Source organism: Eucyclogobius newberryi, unplaced genomic scaffold (genome assembly GCF_026437365.1).
Source record: "Eucyclogobius newberryi isolate DKJ021-1_F unplaced genomic scaffold, fEucNew1.0.hap1 SCAF_7, whole genome shotgun sequence".
Taxonomy (NCBI): Eukaryota; Metazoa; Chordata; class Actinopteri; order Gobiiformes; family Gobiidae; genus Eucyclogobius; species Eucyclogobius newberryi.
In genome coordinates this window covers 24,097,529-24,120,512 of record NW_027316389.1, presented here as the reverse complement: position 1 = coordinate 24,120,512, position 22,984 = coordinate 24,097,529, and the positions used below count along the sequence as shown (strand labels likewise).

General features: G+C 38.8%; 1 protein-coding gene across 2 annotated transcripts; it reads right to left on the bottom strand.

Moving 5' to 3' along the window:
• Positions 1-5,988: 5,988 nt before the first annotated feature.
• Positions 5,989-22,691, bottom strand: trhr2 (thyrotropin releasing hormone receptor 2). 2 transcript variants are annotated; one of them, XM_072435590.1, is made up of 5 exons: positions 22,122-22,680; positions 19,896-20,028; positions 19,673-19,824; positions 17,318-17,441; positions 5,989-6,553 (listed from the first exon to the last, which is right to left on the bottom strand). In XM_072435590.1, the coding sequence occupies exons 1-5, from the start codon at positions 22,484-22,486 to the stop codon at positions 6,008-6,010; spliced, it is 1,320 nt and encodes a 439-aa protein (XP_072291691.1). In that variant the 5' UTR covers positions 22,487-22,680; the 3' UTR covers positions 5,989-6,007. The 2 variants fall into 2 exon arrangements, with proteins under 2 accessions (XP_072291691.1, XP_072291693.1); XM_072435592.1 differs by lacking the exon at positions 5,989-6,553 and adding an exon at positions 17,065-17,240 and having other exon boundaries at positions 22,122-22,691.
• Positions 22,692-22,984: the final 293 nt, after the last annotated feature.

Sequence of the window (22,984 nt, the reverse complement as noted above, 5' to 3'; positions counted from 1 at the left end):
AGAGGTTATTGCTCTGCCTGAAATGTTCCGCAGCATGGCATTAGACTTTAGACAAACTTTAACCCTGTCACCCTGGAGATTGTCAGGTTTAATGCCGTATTGTTGGACAGTATGGCATTTGCAGTTGACAATTGTTGTGTCTTATACCCATTGGAAAGCATCAATGGATTTCAAAACCCTACTGTTTTTTTATTATTATTTGTGTTATTTATTTACCTGACCAGCCAGTCCCTCCCACATTATGTTCAAATGCGGAAGAGTCTGGATTTGGACCATTGAGAGCGTCAAAATAAAAAACTCTCCAGCATTAACCGGTCCAACCACCTCACGGTTTTGTAAAGTCGTCTGTTAAAACGTGTTGGGAATGGCTGGTCAGGCAAATTATTTATTTTTGTGTGTTATTTACGCTCAAATCAAATTTCACCACAAAAGAAAACGTGTGTAGAATATCACACAAAAATATGTACTTAACACCGTTTGATAGAAGAAAAAGCTTCAGTTGTAGTCATCTGGACTCAGTTTGAAAAATTAGACGTTTCGACTCTCATCCAAGAGTCATTGTCAATAAAAGAATTTAGATCGAGAACTCCGATATTAATACTGTTCTGTGGTAAGACCCGCCCATTGGGAGGAGCCTTCCTGAAGTAGAAGGAGTTGTTTGTTTCAACAGAAACTCCCCCCTTAACACCGTTTGGTGTTTTTGAATGTTGTGGACTTGTTGTTCTAAATATGCAGGCACCATAACAACAGCATACAATGGCCTTCAGACAAAGCCACAGTCCTCATGTTAAGCTGTTCTCTTCCATGAGTGTTATCATTACCATATTCAAACACCATTATGTCTGAACGCATGGAACATCTAGAGCTGATCTTGTCTTTGCATGTCAATTGCTTGGAGAAGCCATAAGGGTATAGGCTTCATGAAACGTATCAATGAAACCTGATCAGACCGATCATGTAGACAGACTTAGCAATTGTGTGAAGGATATAAAAACTTGGATGACACTTAATTAGCTGCTTCTCAACCGTGAACAAACCGAAGTCATTGTGCTTGGCCCTAAAAGTCTTGAGCAGATAGTCACACTGGACAAAGTCGAATAACACTCAAAGGTTTCTTTCAGTAGAACTGGCAACACTGATTAAGAGCTCTCGTTCAAAGTGCATATAACTCAAGCCTGTAAAACAACCTGTTTTCATTTGCATAATATAGCTAAAATAAGATAAATCTTGCCTAAAAGCGATGCGGAAAAATGTATCCATGCATCTGTAACGTCTAGATTAGACTACTAGACGACTGGTTCAAAACGCAGTAGTAAGATTACTAACAGCAACTAAAAGAAGAGAGCACATTACGCCAGTGCTGGAGTCTCTTCACTGGCTCCTGTTGAGTTTAGAATCAAATTTAAACTTCTCCTCAAAGATGCTATAGAACCATTTCATCCAAACAGAGCTCTTCTCTAAATGCTGGCCTTCTGGTGGTCCCAAGAGTCTCTAAAAGCACAGCAGGAACCAAGCTCCTGTGTTATGGAATCAGCTCCTGTCTATGTTAAAGAGGCCGACACAGTGTCTTCATTTAAGTCCAGGCTTAAAATGTTCCTCTTTGAAATAGGTTAGGACAGTTAGGAACAGAAATAAAAACGTACAGTTTCCCAGCTACGCTGCCCCAGGACCAACTATGTTGGGGGAAGCATGGCACCTTGCTAGATGAACTGTCTTGCAAGATGGACCATCCTCTCTCCTCCTGAGTGGTGCTGGCCCCACTGTCATCAGATATGTATAACGGATGGATGGAGAGTGGACATTATCTATGTTCTAATTTCCATTGATTAATCTGTTTTTCACTGTCGCCCTTTGAAGCAGCTGCTGTTGTGATTTTGGGTGTCACAAAAATAACTTGAATATTTTTTTTTTTTTATGTGGCATTGTTTCAATTAGCTTCTGCAATGTCAAACATTTTTTTATTTCATTCCGGTCTTTATTAGCTTAGTTTCTGCTTCTCCTTAGATGTTTTTTTGGACAGGCAGTGTATAAAATGTAAACAGTTACATAAATTAAATTCAACCTTCATGGTTATGTAAAGCTCTTTGCGTGCCTTGAATGTTGAAAAGCACTATACAAATGTGACCATTTGACCATTATTCATACATACTGTATCTGCTTAGACATTTAGATTTTATCCTTGAACTGTGGCATAAGATAAGTGCTTTTTGCTCTTTTATAACCTGCATTGATAGAGAACTCAACTCATAAACAGTATTGAGACAAACTTGACAAAATAATTGAACAAGCAACCTACTGTATATCTTTTTTAAAACAGCTGTTATTACCTCCAGACAGCAGACTTCTTGACATATATCGACTACATCACAAACTGCAGGGGGTCTCAAGATTGACTCCCTGCAGTACTGCATTCATATATACAAGTTTAGCTGAAGTTTAAACCGGCTCAGATTATACTTAAAACAACGTTTACATCATAGTTATTGATATAAAGAAACGCTGGATAGTTTGTTTTGGGGGTTTTATTAGACAGAACAGTTTTAGCAGGACATACAGCATACTGTAAACGCAGAGCTCATGTGCTGCCGTATGGAGGATTTTAAGGACCATGTTAATGATAATAAAGCATTTATTAAAAGGACATTTAAATGATGTTTCAATGTAATATTAAAAAGGGTTTTACAAGTCTATTTATTCAATTGTAATTTTAATTAGAAATGGTTAAAATATTTTTTTTAAACTGTAATTAAATTATGCATTTAAAACACAATTTAACAATATATTAATTAATTCATCTAATAGAATTGTATTTGATACATCCATTTCAAAACATATTTTTTAACTACAATTTAAATGTAAAATAACAGTTTAAAATAGATTAATGAATTAAAATGTTTAGTAAATACATTTTTAAAAGGCATTTTAAAAACAAATTGCCAGTTTAATATATAATCCTGCTATAACATCTTTAAATTGTAATTCAATAGAGTAATTCATTATTCCTTAAGTTTTTCCTTTTAGCCTCTCACTTTACTTGTGGTCTTTTTGTTCCTCCGAGCTGAAAAACGTAAAACAATGCAAATGAGCTCAGGAGGGAACGCCCTGATCGACGTTGCCTGGCAACGGCCGGACCGATCAGAAGAACTATCTTTTGTAGTGGCCCAAAGTCGGAAAGGACTAAGTTTAGCTGCAAACAAGACAGTGAGTCACTTTCTAAATCGCAATGCCAAATGTATTAATCCCTACAACGTTTTACCCTGCGTCCATTTGTTTAGATGAGCCAAAGAGCGTTTATAAGTTATTCAGAAAAATGATGTTAGCATTAGTTAACACCTTTTGTTAACAGACCTTTTCCTGCTAACAAGGCTAATGTCACAACAGGTCACCTGTAGTCAGGCTCTCCAGTTGGACATTGGGGAAGATTATCTTATTTTTTTATTAATCAAATCTGCAATAAAACAAATATCAGTTACACAAAAATGCATCGTGTCTGAAGTAATATTCGTAGCAAACGTATTACATAAAAAAAGCATTAATCCTTGTCTATAGAGCTGGCTGTACATTATTTGTTATCTTATATTATATTAATTGTTGCTTGATGTGTGTAGTAAATCTGCTGTGATTAGAGCGCTTACCTTCTAACTATCTGGTTGGAGACTTGATCCTCGCTCTTACCAGAGCTGCTGCCGCAGTGTCCTTGACAACATTTCATGCTCCTTTTCTATGAATGTGATGTGTGAGATGCAGTGGTTGGAAGATGAATAATACATGAAGTTGAAAAGTGTTAAGTGGAAGACTATTGAACTAGTTGCTTATAGTTATTCTTGGGAAAACCATGTTGTTATTCAAGAACAAGACAAGATCAAATAAATATTTATTGGTAAAATAGTATTGTATTACATTGTATTATTGTATTACACACAAAAATAAGTTCTAAAAAGCCACAAACACAGTGATTCTAAACTCCAGTGATCACAAGTGAGAAGACAGCAGCTCTCCAGGGCTAAACCATGACACATTCACAACAGCAAGAAACTTTCACACACAGAACTTACTCAGAAACTATAAAGCAAGTTTGCACCAACAAAATTATGGTGAGTCACAAATTCAACAAATGAAAAAGCGTGTTCATCTATAGCCACCAGGGACGGCAGAACAAATGGGCTGTTTGCTGCTGCCCATAGCATTTGTTTATTAAAACCAAGACAGCACACATCTACACAATTATGTTTAATGAATTAGAATAACCGCCAGCTATTGTAGTATTTCGTTGACATGAATAATATAGATTGTAAAAGCAGACAGAAAAGCCATCTCTTACGGCCAGAGCAATTAAGAGTCTAACATCTTCACATCACTTTGGGAACTACACCTGTTGAATATTCCATACAAATAATACAATAAACTAATCCATCCATCAAATACTACAAAATATATTTACTTATTAGACATAATATATTTAATTATTTATACTAAATAATATATAACAGTATAACAATAATTTATATAAAGTACTTCAGTCTGTATTTTATAATATGTTTTTCTGATACCTACAGAAGAAAAAATACAAATATACAATCTGAACTGTTTGACACACGCATTCAATGTTAACTGCACATACTTCCAATGTTGTTCTTGGGATCAGAGTTTAAAGGGTCAGCTGACTTACAGGACAGGGTCCTTACACCTGCACTATTATTTAAATAATTACACATTATACATTTGTATGCACATATTAAAGGTGGAATGGAAGATTTTTTTCAGCTAATTTTTTATCATATTTTCTCGTGACGTGGATAAATCATTAGTACTGCCACGTATCAATCATAAAACGCACCTATCGCTCACCTGCAGCCGCGTCAGGCTCGTCCCCACGTTTCCGCGTGCCTAAACGCATGGATGTATCATAATATAGTTCCCTCAGTGTACGGGGCAAAATGAAGACTGAGAAAGACAGTTCGAGCTGACGCAGAAGTGGACAGAAATCTACGGGAGACGAGAGATGTGATGCGATCCGTTGCGCTAATAAACAAACGCTGCGTTCTCAAATCGCCAAAAAATCGTCCATTGCGCCTTTAAGTAAAATATGACATGTAAACATTTTTGATCTTTTTTCAACCCAATACTCTCCTACTAAAGCAAAGTCACAAGTTAAAAGCAGTTTACAAATTGCATGCATCAATAAGTATCTATTAACATGTGTCCCAACCCGGCTCTGGGCCACGACAATAAATAAACTCATAACAAGACGACCAGTTTCACGGACGTCCAGACAGATCCAGGAACCTCTGCTGAAAGTAGATTGTTTGTGGGTGTGTATGGTAGGGCTATATGGTGAGGAGCAGTGTAGTGAAGAACGAAAGAGAAGGAAAAGAAAACAAAAGGTTGGTGACAGACATACCCCACCCAGCACCATGACACAACCCAAAGAATATCACAACATTCAACTTGACATAGTACTCAGACAACAACGTATATGATTTACATTGTGCACAGATCGTAAAATAAAGTTTGCAAGAGTTGTACGTGTCTCTCTTCAGAAGAATCCCTCCAGTCTCTGTCCCAGTGCCTCAGTGTGGTCCACCACTGTCCTCAGCCCTGTCCCATAGCTCACTGAGTGAGAGATCCTCGTCCACACTGTGTTCTGAAGTAAACCTATGCAGGACTTCAATGGAACTGGCCAAATATGTGTGACCCATAATAGTGCATATGCTTTGAGTCTTTCAAAAGTCTCTAACTGATTATAATACCGCCATCTTCCTGAAAGATTTACATTATTCACAAAAGCCACACTTATAAGGGAATAATAAACTAATTCAATGTAAATCAAACCAGTAATTGGTGTGAAAATGTTCTTCTTCTCATTTTTTTCAAGTTTTACAAAGTGTTGGCTGAGATTAGCAGAGGCAATGTCTTAAGGACGGATGTCAGTGATGTGTTTATAAAGAATTATTGTGATCATTGCTGTGGTTTACAAGACAATATTAAAATACACAGTATGGACATTTCACATTTTTGTAATTTTGTGCAGTTCATTTGTTATGAGTGAGCTTGAAAATGAAACTGTGTTGTCCTCTGCACAAGGTGTCTTCTCCACGTTCTCCACTGGGGGCAGAGTTTCAAATGTGAAAGCCATTGGGGCCCCCTCATGTCCTGCTTTTGTGCCATTAACTATAATCTGAGGTTGCCCACTACCATTGTGCTGTGGACTAATTTCCGAGTTCTTTTTTTTGTCCCCATCGTCGTGTGGTTGGGAGCTCTGTCTGTCTCTGACTGTGCCGAACCCGCTCTGTATCATTGACATGGTCCAAATGGCGCCCTCTTGCCTCTGGCAGCGGTATAGCCCCCGAAATGCAGAACGAAACTTCTGCGACATGGCATTGTAGATAACTGGGTTGATGGCACTGTTGGCGTAGATGCAGGTTCGGCAGAAGAGCAGGAACCAGGCGTCCAAATAAGGAGTGGACACGAAGGAGTTGATCAGAACTAAAGTCCGGTAGGGCATCCACAACAGTGCGAACAGGATTACTACCACAGCCAGCATTTTAGTCACCTGGTTAAACAGACAAAGGGCAGTGTGACTTCATGCAGAAACAGACATCTTATCAACCATAAGTCTAAGATAATGCGCACACATATCCCTGTTGTAGACCTGGGGTGTCCAAACTGCAGCTCGGGGGCCAAATGCGGCCCTCGGACCAATTTCTGTTGGCCCTCCGGCTTCCTGCTAAGTTGGCTCAAACAACAAAAAGTTGTACTTTTTACTGTAAAATTGGACAAATTCAAACATATTTATGTTATATCAACCTAATATTTATGTTCCAAGTCTTATTAAAGGTGTGGAGACTCATCGAAACTATGTCAAATGCAACATTTGGAATGGTTAACTTCATTGTCGTGTTGTCTGTGGCCCTCTGCTCTGTATAAGCTTCAAAATGCAGCCCTCGGTGAAAAAAGTTTGGACCCCCCTGTATTAGACCAAAACAATGTTTAGATCAAGAAGAACATTCAACATAAAAAGCTACACCAAATAAAAACAGAAGACGCTCAGGATTTTACCACAACAGATCAGTAGTTTGGTGATTTGGCAGATTTTTTGCCGGATGCACATTCTGTCCTAATGACAATTAGTATTGTCACAATACTAGCATTTCAAACTTGATACTAAGGAAAAGGCTCTATACTGATTTTGATACCACAATTTTACAAAAACACAAATATAATGATAAAATAATAAGAGACAAGACAAAATACTTTAAGATGCAGACAGTGTGCAGTGGTCAGATTTTGTGCTGCATTTGCAGTACAAAATTGACCCATTTACAAAATAACAACGAATAAAATGAAAAAAGCATAACTTTATGTTGATCCAAAGAAAATAATTTTGATTTGAAAATGAGCTACCGTACTTAAAATATGTTAATTTAAAGGCGCAATGGACGATTTTTCGGCGATTTGAGAACTCAGGCGGAAGTGTGCATGCCACTCCCCCGTACGGACTGATACAACACACACGTGCGTTTGTTTATTAGCGCAACGGAGCGCATCGCATCTCTCGTCTCCCGTAGATTTCTGTCCACTTCTGAGTCAGCTCGAACAGTCTTTCTCCGTCTTCATTTTGCCCCGTACACTGAGGGAACTATATTATGATAGATCAATGCGCTTAGACACGCGGAAATGTGGGACGAGCCGCACGCGGCTGCAGGTGAGCGGTAGGTGCATATTATGATTGATACGTGGCAGGACTAATCGGCAGTCCACGCCACGAGGAAATAAGACTCAGATTTTTGCCAAAAAAATCGTCCATTCAATCTTTAACATAAAATAGTAAGATGGAAAAGGGTGACACAATATATTTAGATAGGGTGAACAATGTAAATGTGTTTACATTGTTGGTATCTAATTGTTACATAGTTTACGAAATGTTTTTTTTATTTTCATTCATATATATGTATATAGTGTTCCTTAAAAACAGTTACAAACCATAGATCCCATTCCCAAACCTTTCAGATTTGATCTGACCTATTGAAATCACTTCTTCATGTAGGGAGCAGAATATTGAAATGCCACTTTACCAGCCTCTGTGCGAACACCTCGAAAGCAAATAAAATAATGTAATCAATGATACAGGGAAAACAAGAATGTGCATGGGATTGCGAGATCTATTTGTGTGCTTTTCTTGCTGAGGTGGCAATCCCTGGCTTAGGCTTATGTCTTTATCTTAAATGTCTTTTGGCTGTGCATTATACCTGCTATCTTCCCCTGGCCCAGCACTTATTTTACCTGAGTCTACCTGCAGTGGTGTGGACTGTGGAGCACACAAGATGTCACTAAGCTGGAGGAGCAGGACGCTGTGTGGTATTACTGGGACTGATAAGACTAATCACTCAAGTCTTAGGTCTACCGCTACAGCTATTTCTCAGCCATTACCATGGCGACCAGCAGATGACAAAAAATACATACTTATGTTGCTTTTTCACATCTAATGGTCCATAAATGGTCAGGTTTAGTTTGATTTCTTCCTTATCCTCACTTACAATACACCACAGACTCTGCTCTTAAAGTAGTAAGTAAGTAAGTAAGTAAGTAAGTAAATTTTATTTATATGCACCTTTCACAGACAGAGGTCACAAAGTGCTTCACAAAACACAGAATAAAACAATAAAAACACAAAAAACTTACAGTGAGCAATACATATACAACAATATACAGTAAAATCAGTCCGTAAAACAAGTGCATTTAAAAGGCTTGACTAAATGAAAAGGTTTTAAGCTGACCCTTAAAAGCAGTAACTGAGTCCAGTGACCGTAGGGAGAACGGAAGATCGTTCCAGAGTCTGGGGGCAACAGCCTGGAAGGATCGGTCTCCTCTGGTCCGAAAACGGGTGCGAGGAACCAATAACAGTTTTTGGTCCAAGGACCTTAGTGAGCGAGAGGGAGCGTATGGTTTAATCAGATCGCTGATGTACGATGGGACCTGACCATTTAAAGCTCTAAAAGTCAAAACAAGAATTTTAAGCTGTATCCGGTAGGAGACCGGCTCCAGTGAAGGGCTTTAAGAATGGGTGAAATGTGGGCCCTTCTATTTGTGCGGGTCAAGATCCTTGCTGCAGAGTTCTGGACCAGCTGCAGACGAGAGAGTTCCTTCTTGTTAAGACAGGAAAACAAGCTATTAAAATAGTCTAAACGTGAAGACACAAATGCATGAATTATAACTTCCAGGTCATTTTGAGACACCATTTTCCTGAGCTTAGAGATTTTCCTCAACTGAAAGAAACAGTTCCTCGTCAACAGCTTGGAGTGGTGCTCTAAAGACATGTCTTTGTCAAAGACAACACCCAAGTTTCTAAGACTTGGTTTAGCAGTCTGGCCTAAAACACCCAAGTACTGGTTTATCCCTGGAATGGCATCATCAGGGGCAATAATCAGAGTTTCTGTTTTGTCAGCATTTAGCTGCAAGGAGTTTTTACTCAGCCAGTGTTTTATTTGCACTAAACAACTGACCAATGATTTCAGCTTCTGGATCTCAGAAGGTTTAAAAGAGCAATATAGCTGAATATCGTCAGTGAACAGGTGATAGGACACATCACTAAACTCTTTAATGATCATTCCCAGGGGAATTATATAAAGCAGAAATAAGACGGGACCCAAGACGGAGCCCTGAGGAACTCCACACAACAGATCAGCTGAGTCGGACATTATTTGGTTTGCAGCAACACTAAAGCTCCGACCGGATAAATATGAGGAAAACCAATGAAGAACTGACCCCGATAGTCCAATCAGGTCCCTCAGTCTGTTCAACAGGATATGATGGTCGACAGTGTCAAAGGCTGCAGACAGATCCAACAGAACTAAAACCGTGCATTTCCCAGAATCAGCAGACATCATAATGTCACTGGACACTTTCAACAATGCGGTTTCCGTAGAATGATGTTTGCGGAGACCAGATTGAAAAGAGTCGTGAATGTTTGACTGATCAAGGAAATTTGAAAATTGTTCAGAGACCACCTTCTCAAGGATTTTGGACATGAACGGGAGCTTTGATATGGGTCTGAAACGTTTGGGGTCTGTCGGGTCCAAGTTTAAAGCACGTATTAGTTAGCAAGTTTTGTGTACTTTAGTTTATTTAACTATTATATTAGACTAGAGATGATTTCTATTATTCTAAGGAGTCTCTGAAGTAGAGGTGGGCCAAATATAGATAATATTGTGAATGTTGTTTGGAAGTTATGCAAAATGTTAATGCTGAGTATATTGTTTATAGTAAAAAGTTAGATTTTTGATTAAAAATAATGGTATTAGGTGATATTTTTGCACGTTTGGAATTCATTTTACAGACATTTAATATTTGGCTGACAATTAAAACTCAACTAATATGTTTAAAAACAATTTCAAATACATTTCTGTTGGACTGATCATGATACTCCAGTCCATCAAGATTTTTGTCAATATCGCCCACCCTCCGAAGACATTTCTCTCCACTTCATTTCAGATTCAGCAGTTGCTCCTATCAGGCTGAGCAACCGCCCCGCTCATCCATAACTCTTGACTATATTTTTAGCACATACAAAGCTGTTGTAATCATCTGATGGAGATGTCTTGTCAAGTGAGAAGTGACAGGAGGATGAGCGAGAACATTCGAATAGCACTGGCTCATTATGCAAATCTTCTGCTCTTTGAAGGAACCCAACGCATCAAATTAGGAGACTGACTGTGAGTGAGTATCTGAGGACGAGATATGTGAGTATCTGAGGACGAGAGGGTCACTAGGGTTACATGGTTGTGAGAGCCAGTGGGAAATATAATTTTGAGTAAAAGTGTTTCATTCTATGTAATTATGTATAATGTAAAATGTCTTATGTAAGAAGCTGTATTAGTTACTTCTCCCTTACAAAACGTGATACTTCATCTCATTTTGAGTTGAGCTACGCCAGGCGTGGGAGCACTCAGAATCGGTTACGCCTCCTCATTCTTCAGCGTAAGAATACTTCTTTTAAACGCTAGGAAACCACTGCAATGTTTGTTTGTTTTTTACTACTAATATCATTTTATTGTAGTTATTATATCCATCCATTTTTTTTTTTTTTTTTTTAAAACATACATATGCATACACATCATTTAAATAGTATAAAAGCTGTGCCACTTTATAAGATAAGATAATCCATTATTGTCCCACATAGGGAAATTTCATTGATGCAACGCAGGTAGATACAGAGGTAGATACAGAAGAAAAGAACACCTTAATTTGCCATAATATAGCAAGACATATTGAACATATAGTTTATTAAGCATGATTCAGGCTTAGACACTACTTAATTAAGCTTAAGGCAGGAATAAGTGTATTTATTATAAAGTGCTACCAAAACATTGCTGTTGGTTGGGGTCAACTGGATGAGGAATAGCTCAATGCTGTGCACTGTAGCTCATCTGGAAGGGACTTCACCATCAGCTTTTATCATTGTTATTGCTTTGCCAGGAATGTGGCTGTATGGAATGACTTGTCTTTCTTACATTTATTAAATTCTAGGTATTTCTAATGTTAAAAAACAAACCACTACTTGAAAAACATGCATTTTTACAGTGGGCTGGGTCATCTCTTCACTGATCTGTCCTGTAAATTGACCAGGTGAATCTTTAATGCCATACTGTGGAACATTCCAGGCAAAGCAATAACAGCAGGTGGCAAAATCTCCACCAGAATATTTACATAATCCACCTTCAAATTTATTTTGCCTTTATTCTCAGTTGAAATCAGATTTTTCCTTTTTTGCTCACAGCCTTTTTGTTTATAAACCAGACTACGACACTTCACACTATGCATTTTAATTAATAAATCACATTTATTAGTCAGATTAACACATGATAAACTGGATCCATTTCCATGACCCACCTGCCGCTTATATGGATGAATTATTCATAGTGAAATTAAATTGTGAGCTGTGTTATATTTCAAGGTGTGAATATTCTGAATAATGTCCTGTCCTTTATGAGCACACGTCATTGGAATGGTTTCTAAAATGGCTGATGATGCTGCTGATGGACACCACTGGCAATGTTTTTCTACTTTTTAATATTTATTTCATGTACACAGGTTTAGAAGCAGACATTTTAATTATTGTTCAACATTACTTTGACAGATGTAATCGCTGATGGTGACATAACACATTGAAATGCCTTTGACTCTTCTTATCTTTTTTTCAATCAGAAGCTCTCTGACCCGGTACCATTGCAGTGAATGGCAATGCATTCATCCTAATAAAATCTGCTGTGAGGTTTATCCATCTTGGCTCCAGGGACGTGCATCCTGCCCGTTACACAGAGAGGAGCAGAGCAACAACTCCTGCAACTCAGAACGCTTACCAGTTTTGGTATTATTAGTATATGTAGTATTGGAGCTTGATAATAATGTCAAGGCCTTGTTTCCATTGGTTTAATCGATCATCAGCATCTCTGAACTGAAGACACAGCAGCTCTCTCCCCTAAGTCTCACTCTCCTTGTTTTAGAGTTGGTTTTGAGTTGAAACAGGCCATTTCCCTTGAAGGATTTGCAGTGGAAGGCCTTTGTGCATGTTCAGCCGCATTTGGTATATAAAGTCTCAATTCATCCAATACAACAGCCCTTAACTTATGTCCTTTGCACTGCACAAGCTGCACTTCCTATTTGGTTAAAATCCCCCACAAATATATCAAAATTCACACTTAAAACTATTTTTTGACCATGGGTTAACAGCAAGTTTTTATTTTAAATTTGCAAAGAAAACAAGCATTGAATGATTTGATTTGGAATGTGTCATTGGGCAAGTAAGTATGTTTTTGGTGTGGCTTACTACTGATTTTATTCACATTTGTAATGCCACAGAAACCGGCCGGAGGTGATTATGTCATTATATGATTTGATTTGGGGAAGAGTGAATTGCGTTCTTTGTAAAGTAGTTTTGGGCTATTCCAAGGGAAACGGGAAAACAGGATTTTTTTGTGAGTTAGTGTTACAAATTCAGTGCAAATTAATATTATAAGTTTAAGTATAAGCCTTACAAAATATTTGTGGGGATGGCACCACAGACGGATGCCCTGGTGTTTCGGGGAACTTTGGGTTTGTATGTTTTTGTGCATGAATGTGTGTGGCCAGAGCTGCTGTGGGCTCAACAGATGACGCCATGGCTCACCTGATCCCCACGTACAGACAGAGGCTGAAGCTCTCCAAACCTGTAGTGAGGACCTCTAAGAAGTGGACCAATGAGGCAGTGGAGGAGCGTGTTTGGACATTACAGACTGGGAGGTTTTCAGAGCTGCCACAGATAGTTAGAGTGAGCACACGGACACTGTGACGTCATACATTCGATTCTGTGAGGACAACATTATACCAACACACTCCAAAGTCACTTTCAATAATGACAAACCCTGGTTCACACCAAAACTGAGGCAGTTAAGGCAGAAGAATTTTATGTTTCATCCTAAAGTAGATTGTAATTGTTTTTCTTAATGCATGCCCTTTTTGATTTTATACAGGTTGTTTTATCATTGTCCATTGTTTTATGTTGCACCGAATCACCAAAGCAAGTTTATATGTTTGGGAATTATGTCGTTGTCAATGGCAATAAACCTTTTCTGATTCTGAGAAGGAGGGAGCGCACAGGGCTGGTTACAGAGAGCGCTACAAAGATGCAAAGTATGGATTTAGCAAGAAGGTTTCTAGAGCTAGATCACAGTACAATAACTGTACAGCAGTTCTCTGACAACAACCCAGCCTCTGTGTGGAGAGGGCTCCGGCTTCTCACCAACTTCAAGCCCAGAGCCCCCTGCGCTGCAGACGACCGAAAATTGGCTGAGGAGCTCAACACCTTCTACTCCAAGTTCGAGGCCACCACCCCCTCCCCCACATTGGAAACCTCTGCCCACACAACCCCACCTCCCCCACCAGCAGCAGCATCTGGACTCCCCGGGAACCTACACCAGGATCCTAGGTGTGGACTTCAGCTCTGCATTCAACACCATCCTCCCTGCTCTGCTCCAGGACAAGCTCAACATGCCTGACTCCATCTGCAAGTGGATCACTGACTTCCTGACGGATCGAAGGCAGTGCATGCGGCTGGGGAAGAACGTCTCAGACACTCCACAGGGCTGTGTACTCCTCTGCTCTTCTCCCCGTACACAAACTGCTGCACCTCCAGCTACGACTCCGTAAAAATGATCAAGTTTGTGGACCACACCGCACTCATCAGGCTCATCTCAGATGGAGATGGTGTCCTGGTGCAGTGTTAACAACCTCGAGTTCAACGCCCAGAAGATAGTGAAGATGATTGTGGACTTCAGGAAAGTCACAGCCCCGCTCAATATCACAGACTCCCCCATCACCACCGTAGACTCCCTCCGCTTCCTAGGCACCACCATCACTCAGGACCTCAAGTGGGAGCCCACCATCAGCATGAAGGCCCAGCAGAGGATGTACTTCCTGTGGCAGCTGAGGAAAGCCAAGCTGCAGCGCAGATGATGGTGCAGTTCTACATCATTGAGTCCATCCTCACCTCCTCCATCACTGTGTGGTACACTGGAGCCACAGCCAGGGACAAACAGAGACTACAGCACATTGTGCGCTCTGCTGAGAAGATGATCGGCTGCAGACTTCCATCTCTGCAGGACCTGTACGTCTCCAGGGCTCTGGGATGAGCAGGTCAGATCATCCGAGAACATACAAGAGCAGTTTCTTTCCCTCTGCCGTTGGACTCATGAACACTTAACACGTTTAAAAATGATTCAACCAATACTCTTCACGCACTGTTTACTTTGTGCGCTATTTCCGTCCATCTGTACATTTTTGTGTAAATATCTGTGTACATACCAAGTGTATTTTTTATTCTGTACAATAACTGTTCTTATAACTGTTTTTATATCTTATTAGTAAATTCTTGATTTATAATATAAATCAAGAATTTACTAATAAAATATATAGAATAAAATATGTATATTGACTTTATAGACGTTGCTATTATTATTATTATTTTATTCATTGTTTTATGTTGCACCTAACACCGAGACAAGTTCCTATGTTTGCAAACTGTGTTCAATGACAATGGCAATAAACCTTTTCTGATTCTGATATGACAGAACTGCCTTCCCATTGAAAAAGATAACATTTGTTCTGAAGGGCAAAGTATTTGGGGGTGAACAATTGTGTGGTGTTTTGGTGTTTTGTGTGGTATTACACAAATAATAATTATTATTTTTGCTGAATATAGTTTTTGTAAATTAAGGCACTTTGAGTTGCTAAATTGGGTTATGATCAAAACAAGTCTGCTATTTCAGTTTATACATGCCTGTACCTGTAAATAATGCATATTGTTATAAATGAAGGGGTGCCTTTTGGGTCTATCACATTCTACACTTCATCTAAAACCTGACCCAGTTGTTATGGTGATTTGTAATATATAATCTTGGAACTGCACTATTTATAGGTCACTACAGGAGCTTCAGGTGGAATGGACCCAAGTGTACAGTATATTCATTTCTTCTGCTCCCCTGCATGTCACACCTTATTTCATGTCCACCATGTGTTATTTATACTTTATTTGTTGGCTGCAGCTTGAGTTTGAGCGTCAGACAAAATGAAATGGTCGGCTAACACGTTGAATGGCCTGATTAGAGAAGACCACTGCTGTGCTAACAGTCCGGCCTTTTCCAACAGGTCTATGGCTTTTGTAATTCTCTCAAAGCCCTTTAATATTGTGCCGGACCACAAAGTGGAGCTGTTTTTATGAGAATCTCTGGTATATATAAAGGGAATACAAAACTTTATCAACCTGCATGATATCAAGAGTGAATAGTGCCACTGTGCCATTATGTACCTCCACTATCACCTGTATCAGCCTGGACTCTTATCTCTAAAACAAAGAGCACAGCGATGTAATAAAATCTACAAGGGTATTTTTCTGAAGGCTGCCATGAAGTCTTAACATCGATACGAACCCAGCCTTTTTTTATAATCACTCAATGATATTATATGTGAGCACTTATCATTCAAAGTAATTGGGTCCCAAAGGAAGAGAAGATATTGAGCCTGGTATGCATACAAAGTTATAATCTAAAATTAATGCCCAGTGGCTGCAGGCAAACATCAATAAATATTGAGTAATCCATGTTAGATATTCAGTGTGACACATTTATTTATAGGTGCATTACACTCTGCATTAGTAGCCTTAAAGTAGTCTTACAATTTGTCAAAAACAGTGCGTTACACAGAAGCATTTTCAATAAATATTTGGTTTTGTATTTGAGAAAGGGAGAGCTGCCTAAAAACTCAGAACTTGAGCAAAAAGTATTTTTTTTACATGTGAACGTAGCATTTACTGTGTTTAAAAGTAGCTGAAAACGATTCAATCTTATGCTTAGTCCCATTCATTTTCATGAAATCATAGTCATAGTCAATCATAGTGACTTTGACATCTGGGATATGTTTTTCTTTTTTGTTATGCTTTTTTTTGTCTAGTGAAACGGTATAATTTTGTCCTTAATGAGCACAAAATTGAGTTGATTGATTTTTCTGAAAAATACAGCTTCAAAATAAGAGAGACTGAAATTACTATACATTTTCTGTGGGCAGAAGCAACGTTTTATTTTTCATCTTGGTTTGACCTGTCTTGATGCAAAGGGTGAAAATTGTGGGGCAGTATGCCAGGCTCCAAGTGCAGCCGGCCGCAGTGTCGTGAGTTTGAATCCCAACTCCGATGAGTTACTGCTTCTCCTCTCTCTTTCCCCATAACACCCTGCCCTCCTCTGTCTAATAAAGCCTACAGGCAAAACAATTTTAAAAAAACAAAAGAAAAGAAAAGTTTGGGGCAATATCTGACAACAAAATCATGACATCACATTTCTAAGCAACTGCAACTTAATGCAATAGTTATTGCCATCTTGTGTCAAATTTGAAATATAGTGATAATACAACTGAGAGGTTAAATGCTTATGAAAAGGAACATTTGAAAAGCAAAGTGCCTCAGAGAATAGATTGTAGACACAAGCGCCTGAAGCAATCTCAGCAAAGAAGTGCTTTTCCAGAAAAGGCCTTTTTTCACTGTTCAAAAAAGCCATTACCAACCCAATTACCTCCAGGGCTCTTAACAGGGAGGACGGACAGCCACCATGAGGGCACTTTACTGAGGCTTTGGATAACGGGACATAATCGGGGTGAGATAGAGCCCTCTACACTCACAGATATATAAGACATGGGTCAAGAGCGGTGATGTGGGACTGGTATTGGGGAGATAAGAGCAGGTGTCAGGAGAAGGCTGGGTACACACCGGGTAAATGTAGTTAGAAGCACTGACCTGTTTCCTGGAAGAGTGTCCAGAGCGGATTGGGCGGCTCCCTTTCCCTCCACTACTTTCAGGGCCCTCTCTGCAGCTGCGGCGCAGGGTGGTTGCACTGGTTTCAGACTGGTTGGGCAAGGAGCTGTAACATAATGCAAATGTCACCTCTGAGTGTAGAGTCTGAATATCAATTGCGATCCGCCCAACCCTCAGGTCCCAGTGATGTTAAAAGGTCATCACTGGGACCTGATTAGGGGTTTTAGCCAAATAACCTGAAGGGTAACCAAACATGACAACGCTTCTTTTCTTGGGCGTGTCAGTTTGTGGATACAGTCAATTGAATCTAATTTCAGTTAAATAAGCTTTGAGAGTGTGAGGGAAGTCTTATCAGGACTTCTGCTTGTGTTGTGCACATGGCAGAATTGTGTTGCGCCACAGTATATTCTTCCACCATTCACTCACAATTGTACTCATAATTATTTGTGTCTGTTAAAGCAATAAAAAGTGTTATTTTTGTCTTGAAGCTATAATAAATCACTAATAAATGTGGTAGATACAATTCATAATGAGTGCCAAATACATACAATTAGCAGTCTGTGACCACACCCCTTTCACGCCCCTTCCGGCGGCTACACTTTTTAAGCATCAAGGTTACACACATCAGCATTCGTGACTTTGTGCCCCTCTCTCCAGCCCTCTTATTCTAACTATTCTAATTTATCTCCTAGATGTATTGAGGCCTGGGAGCCAACAGCCCTCATCGCCAGAAACCAAAAAACTGCATCCATTTCTGTACATTCCTGTTGTTCATGTTTCTTGTATGTCAATGAACACTTTGCATCTTAGCTGGGGTTGTAGTGAAGATGACACTGGTCTGTTGCTGTTGCCCTAATACATGAGAATAGACCTGATGATCAAGTATTTTCCCTTAAGCCCTTTACACAGTATGAAGTATTAAATATGTTGATCTCTATCGATCCAAAAAAGTCCACTGGAGCTGACACCCTCGAACCAAGGTTACTTATGTTATCAGCCCCACTAATAGTAAATTGTTTAACTCATGTTTTTAATCTCACAATTCAAACTGAAAGTATCACATTACTATGAAAAACTACTTTTATTCTCCCTTTGCACAAAGGAGGCCAGAAAAATAATTTGAATAATTTCCTTTCAATCTCAAAACTATCCTGCCAAGCAAAACTCTTATCTAAAACTCTTAAGTAACCATGTGTTTGCTTTCTTAACCAAATATTCAATTTTAAATAACTACAAGTCTGGATTTAGACCAGGGCATAGCACTATCACAGCTGCTACCAAAGTTATACATTATATTGCTATTGCATTGGAATGTTCTGCTGTTTTTGTTGATTTGTCAAAGGCCTTTGATTCAGTGGATCACAGGATCTCTTGGATCGTCTGGATGCGATTGGGTTCGATACAAATTCTAAAAAATGGTTTGCAGATTACCTCACAAATAGAGCTCAAGCTGTTTCTGTTGATGGCTTTCAACCTGAAGTTTCTCCTTGTACCACTGTTATTTACAATTTACATCAACTCAATTGGGCATAATCTAAAACACAGTAGCATCCACTTGTACACAGATGATGCAGTTCTGTTTGCTAAGGCACCTTCTGCTGCACAAGTTGATTTTCACTCCATCTAACAAAACTGTGTTCATTTAAAATTATTAATGAATTAAAATAAAACTAAATGTATGCTGTTCTCCAAAAGACACTCTTGTGACCCAAAAAATATATCTATTCTTACGCTTGATGGTAATATGATTGCACAAGTACTCCATTACAAATACTCGGGCATCTGGATCGATGATAAACTCTCCTTTAACAAATACGTACAAGAGCTGACAAATAATCTTAAAGCCAGATTGTCATTCTTCTTTAAAAATAAAGAAGAATCCTCATCAATACAGAGACAGGAAAAAGGCTTTCAACAACTTTGCTCCTGTGGAACATTTTATGTTAATGATTTTAAAGCACTGGTCAATGACTACACACAGTGCCAATGTTCTTGTTTTAGATAATTGTATCTCATATTGTATGTGTAAATTTGTTATATATTGGGTAATTGCTCATTGGGGTTTCCCTGTAGAAATGAATAGAATGAATGAATGAAAGGGGAGAAGGTAGAAATTGTTTTAGATGTCAGCAGTAATTTGCCACCACACATATTGTCATTATTATCATTATTCACCATTGTTGTTGTTTTAAAATTAATAGATGATAAAAAACAGGTATATTTTAAAAGTTTAAGTAACAGACATAATTCTTAATAAATGGCTTGATTTGGCTTGGTTTACGTTAACTGACCTGAAAAGGTCCCACATGTGCTGTGCCCGTGTCCAGATGCAGTTACCTGAGGTAGAGGATGCGTGCTATCAGACCGTAAAGCACAATGGCCAGGAGCAAAGGGATGACGTAGAAAATGGCAAAGTCAATGAGGTAGATGGGCAAATACAGGTCACGCTTCACCCTGTAGCCACACTGCACGTGTCCGTCCTGGCCCACCTGCGTGTTAGAACAGACACACTGTTTAAGAACAGATTAGCATATTTGGCACTCTACTCTTGAACACTGACCTGAATATCCACTAGGAAGAACCACAGCATGCAGTAGATACAGGTGAAAATCCAAACGCCCGCTATGATTCTCTTGGCCCGGGACACTGTGCACACAGTCTGAGCCTTTATGGGGTGGCAGATGGCAATGTATCTGAGGTGAAGAGAAAAACACAGAATAAATGTTGTTCTGTTAACTTAAAAAAAGGTCTTATTTCGTTTTTTGAAGTTTTGAGTAGATTTGTTTATGATCCAAATTGTCTACAATTGTATACAAAGGTAAAATAAAACGCAACTTTAAAAGGTACAAAAGAAAACGCAACTTAAGGTAAGTTTTCTAAAAGAGGTTTCACCACCTGCATGTTTCCATGGGGATGTCATTGTTTTGCCTAGAACTTTCATTGTATGGCATAGATACGGTCGTCATTTAGTCCTCTAACGGAAGGTTAGAGGTGAGGACCATTCCACTTTTTTTTAAACAAGCAGGTGACGCCAAAATGCCGACTTGGAGATAGGATCTGTGGAAAGGCGTGCCTACAAACCTTTTTCTAGGTATTTTTATCAATAAAAACACCTGTTGTAGAATAAATTCTAACTAGATAGATAGATATAATCGATACTAAAAGTTTAATGCTATATTGTGGAACGTAGAGATAAACCCAATTTGTGATGTTTTTTTTCTTGGGATAAGACACAATTCTTAATACATATATAAGTGAAAAAACCTTATATATTAAATAATTTGAGCTTTTAGTATAGTTGAGCTTGAAGTACAAGATTAATAATACTATTTACGTAGTAATGACAACACTGACTCTAAACCTAACGCAGATATCCTTTTATAGTGTTCGTTCTAGTTCATTTTTTGATAGATGACTCATGTTAAAAATGCTTCTTTAAAAAACTTTGTAATCAAGCTTTTCAGGTCCACACTATTATTTGAATAGAATTTGAATAGAATTTTGCTTGTGCACAAAATAGGCACTTAAACTCGCGGCTCAGGGACAGTAATGCAGTAATCAACCTCAACAAGGCAAATACGACAAAATCCACAATACAACACACACAAAATACAAGTGATCTAAAGGTCACCTATTATTCTTTTAGGTGTGGGCAAGGGCGCAAACCCTGCAATGCTGAAGTGTTACTCATGCTAAATGTATTCAGTGTTCAATGAAGACAAACTGCAACAGACAGTGTTTCTAAATGAAAGTGCTATTATACTATATTTAAAGCAGTGTGTGGAGTGTGTGCCTGAAGCTCCTCGTGTTCTAGACAGCTCACAGTAACTAAAGTGGTCATTGTTAACAGCAAAAGGTCAAGGCGTTAATTTAACTTGACTCTGGAGTATTACGAGTAATGGCATAGCAAGGCCAGGCAAATTAGCAGCCACTGAAATTAATAAACTTAACAATTGCAAACAAGGTGTAGACCGTATTAAAATTCTTGACATTAATTGACTATGATGTAACATTAGATAACAGTAAAGAATAATATCCGTTAACAGAAATATGACAGTAGTTTATTTTTTAATAACATAACATTGATAATGATGAATTATAAGAGACGTTCATTGCAAATTAGTCTTGGCTGTAAATGTTGTGAGTTATGAGTGTTACATCGTCTAAACCTGATTTTCACACCGCAAAACCAGAAGTAGCTTTTTAAATCTGTTTCACTTGTTCTTAGCGCTCACAAACCCTTTGTTACATTGTTCATATCCACAAGCATTCATTTTCGTTTTAGAACAGGTTTATTATGACGTCAACGTGAAACTCGGCCAATCAGAATGCCAATCAAATAAATAAATACTTAAAATATTTAAAAAGTAGCCTCATTTATATCAACTTAAACAATATACTCAATTGAGGATGTTAAGATTATTTGGTTAATCAAAAACTGTGATTATTTTTGATTAAAATAGGATTATAAGAACTAAAACATAATCATCTTTACTATTTTAGTAAAATCAAGCCATTCCAAGTCAATTTGGACTCCAAAAAACCCCACCTTCAAGTGTTGTGCTTTATATTGGCTGTTTATATCACAATTTACTTTTGCATTCAGACGTTCTGATTTAATAAAGCTGTACACATACTGTTGGAACAGAAATGTATCTAATGTCACTGTTGTTTATTGTGACATCCCTTTACTCAACTTCCTACATTCGCCTTCAAAAACCACCTCAACCACCAACCCACATATAGTAAAGCACTGTCCAGCAAACGCCCCGACACGGACACCAACCTCTCAACCGTGAAGGCCGTGATGGAGCATGACGACACGTTGATGCCCAGATACTGCAGGTAGGTGATGCCCAGGCAACCGGCGTGTCCAAACACCCACGTCCCGGTCAGACTGTCCGCCACGTTGGGCAGTCCCGCCGCCACCAGCACGGTGAGGTCCGCTATGGCCAGGCTCACCAGGTAACAGTTGGTAGGGGTCCTCATGTGGCGAGTGGTGAAGACTACCATCACCACCATGACGTTCCCCACAATACCCACCCCACATACCAACAGGACCAGGAACACGGACACAGTCTTATACTCCAGAGACTCGCTCACGCTGGCGCTCAAGGAGATGTTGGTCGGCGTGTCCGCGTTGTCACTCATGTCTACAGCTTACATTATAAAGCATCTTAGCGAGAAATTTCAATGGAGGGGAGATTAAAATGATTGTTGCTGTCACAGAAAGTCAAGTGAAAATGTCTTGGCTTTACTGTGGTTCACATTGATGTAAATTATTCTCAAAAGTGGAACCTATAGATGAATAATGTCCACTTTGGGGCAATTTTTCCCACTGAATTAATCAATTTTCTAAAAAGGCTACTGAACATCATTAATTCATTAAAAGGGTAATTTTTGTGTGACTAATGGGTGTTTTTTTGTCGTTTATAAAATGTGTAATTGTCTCCTTTTGTGTCAGCAATACTGTTCTCCCTGTAGTTAATGTGCGGTTGAAACAGTAATAGGTAATTATGCTCCTCACGCACTTAAGTCGCTCCCACTCTGTCACCTGCAATCAGAAAATGAAGCCTGTTGTTAAGACAAGCAAGAGGGATGAACTTCACATAACAACTGATATTTTTAGTGGCTGTTTTACAAAGATGG

Coding starts and splice junctions, on each gene's coding strand:
- trhr2 (XM_072435590.1), bottom strand. CDS start 22,486: ATGAGTGACAACGCGGACACGCCGACCAACATCTCCTTGAGCGCCAGC. Junction 17,442..19,672: donor GCACGCATCCTCTACCTCAG/GTAACTGCATCT, acceptor ATTATGTTACAG/CTCCTTGCCCAACCAGTCTG. Junction 6,554..17,317: donor GACACTCTTCCAGGAAACAG/GTCAGTGCTTCT, acceptor CTGTTTAACCAG/GTGACTAAAATGCTGGCTGT.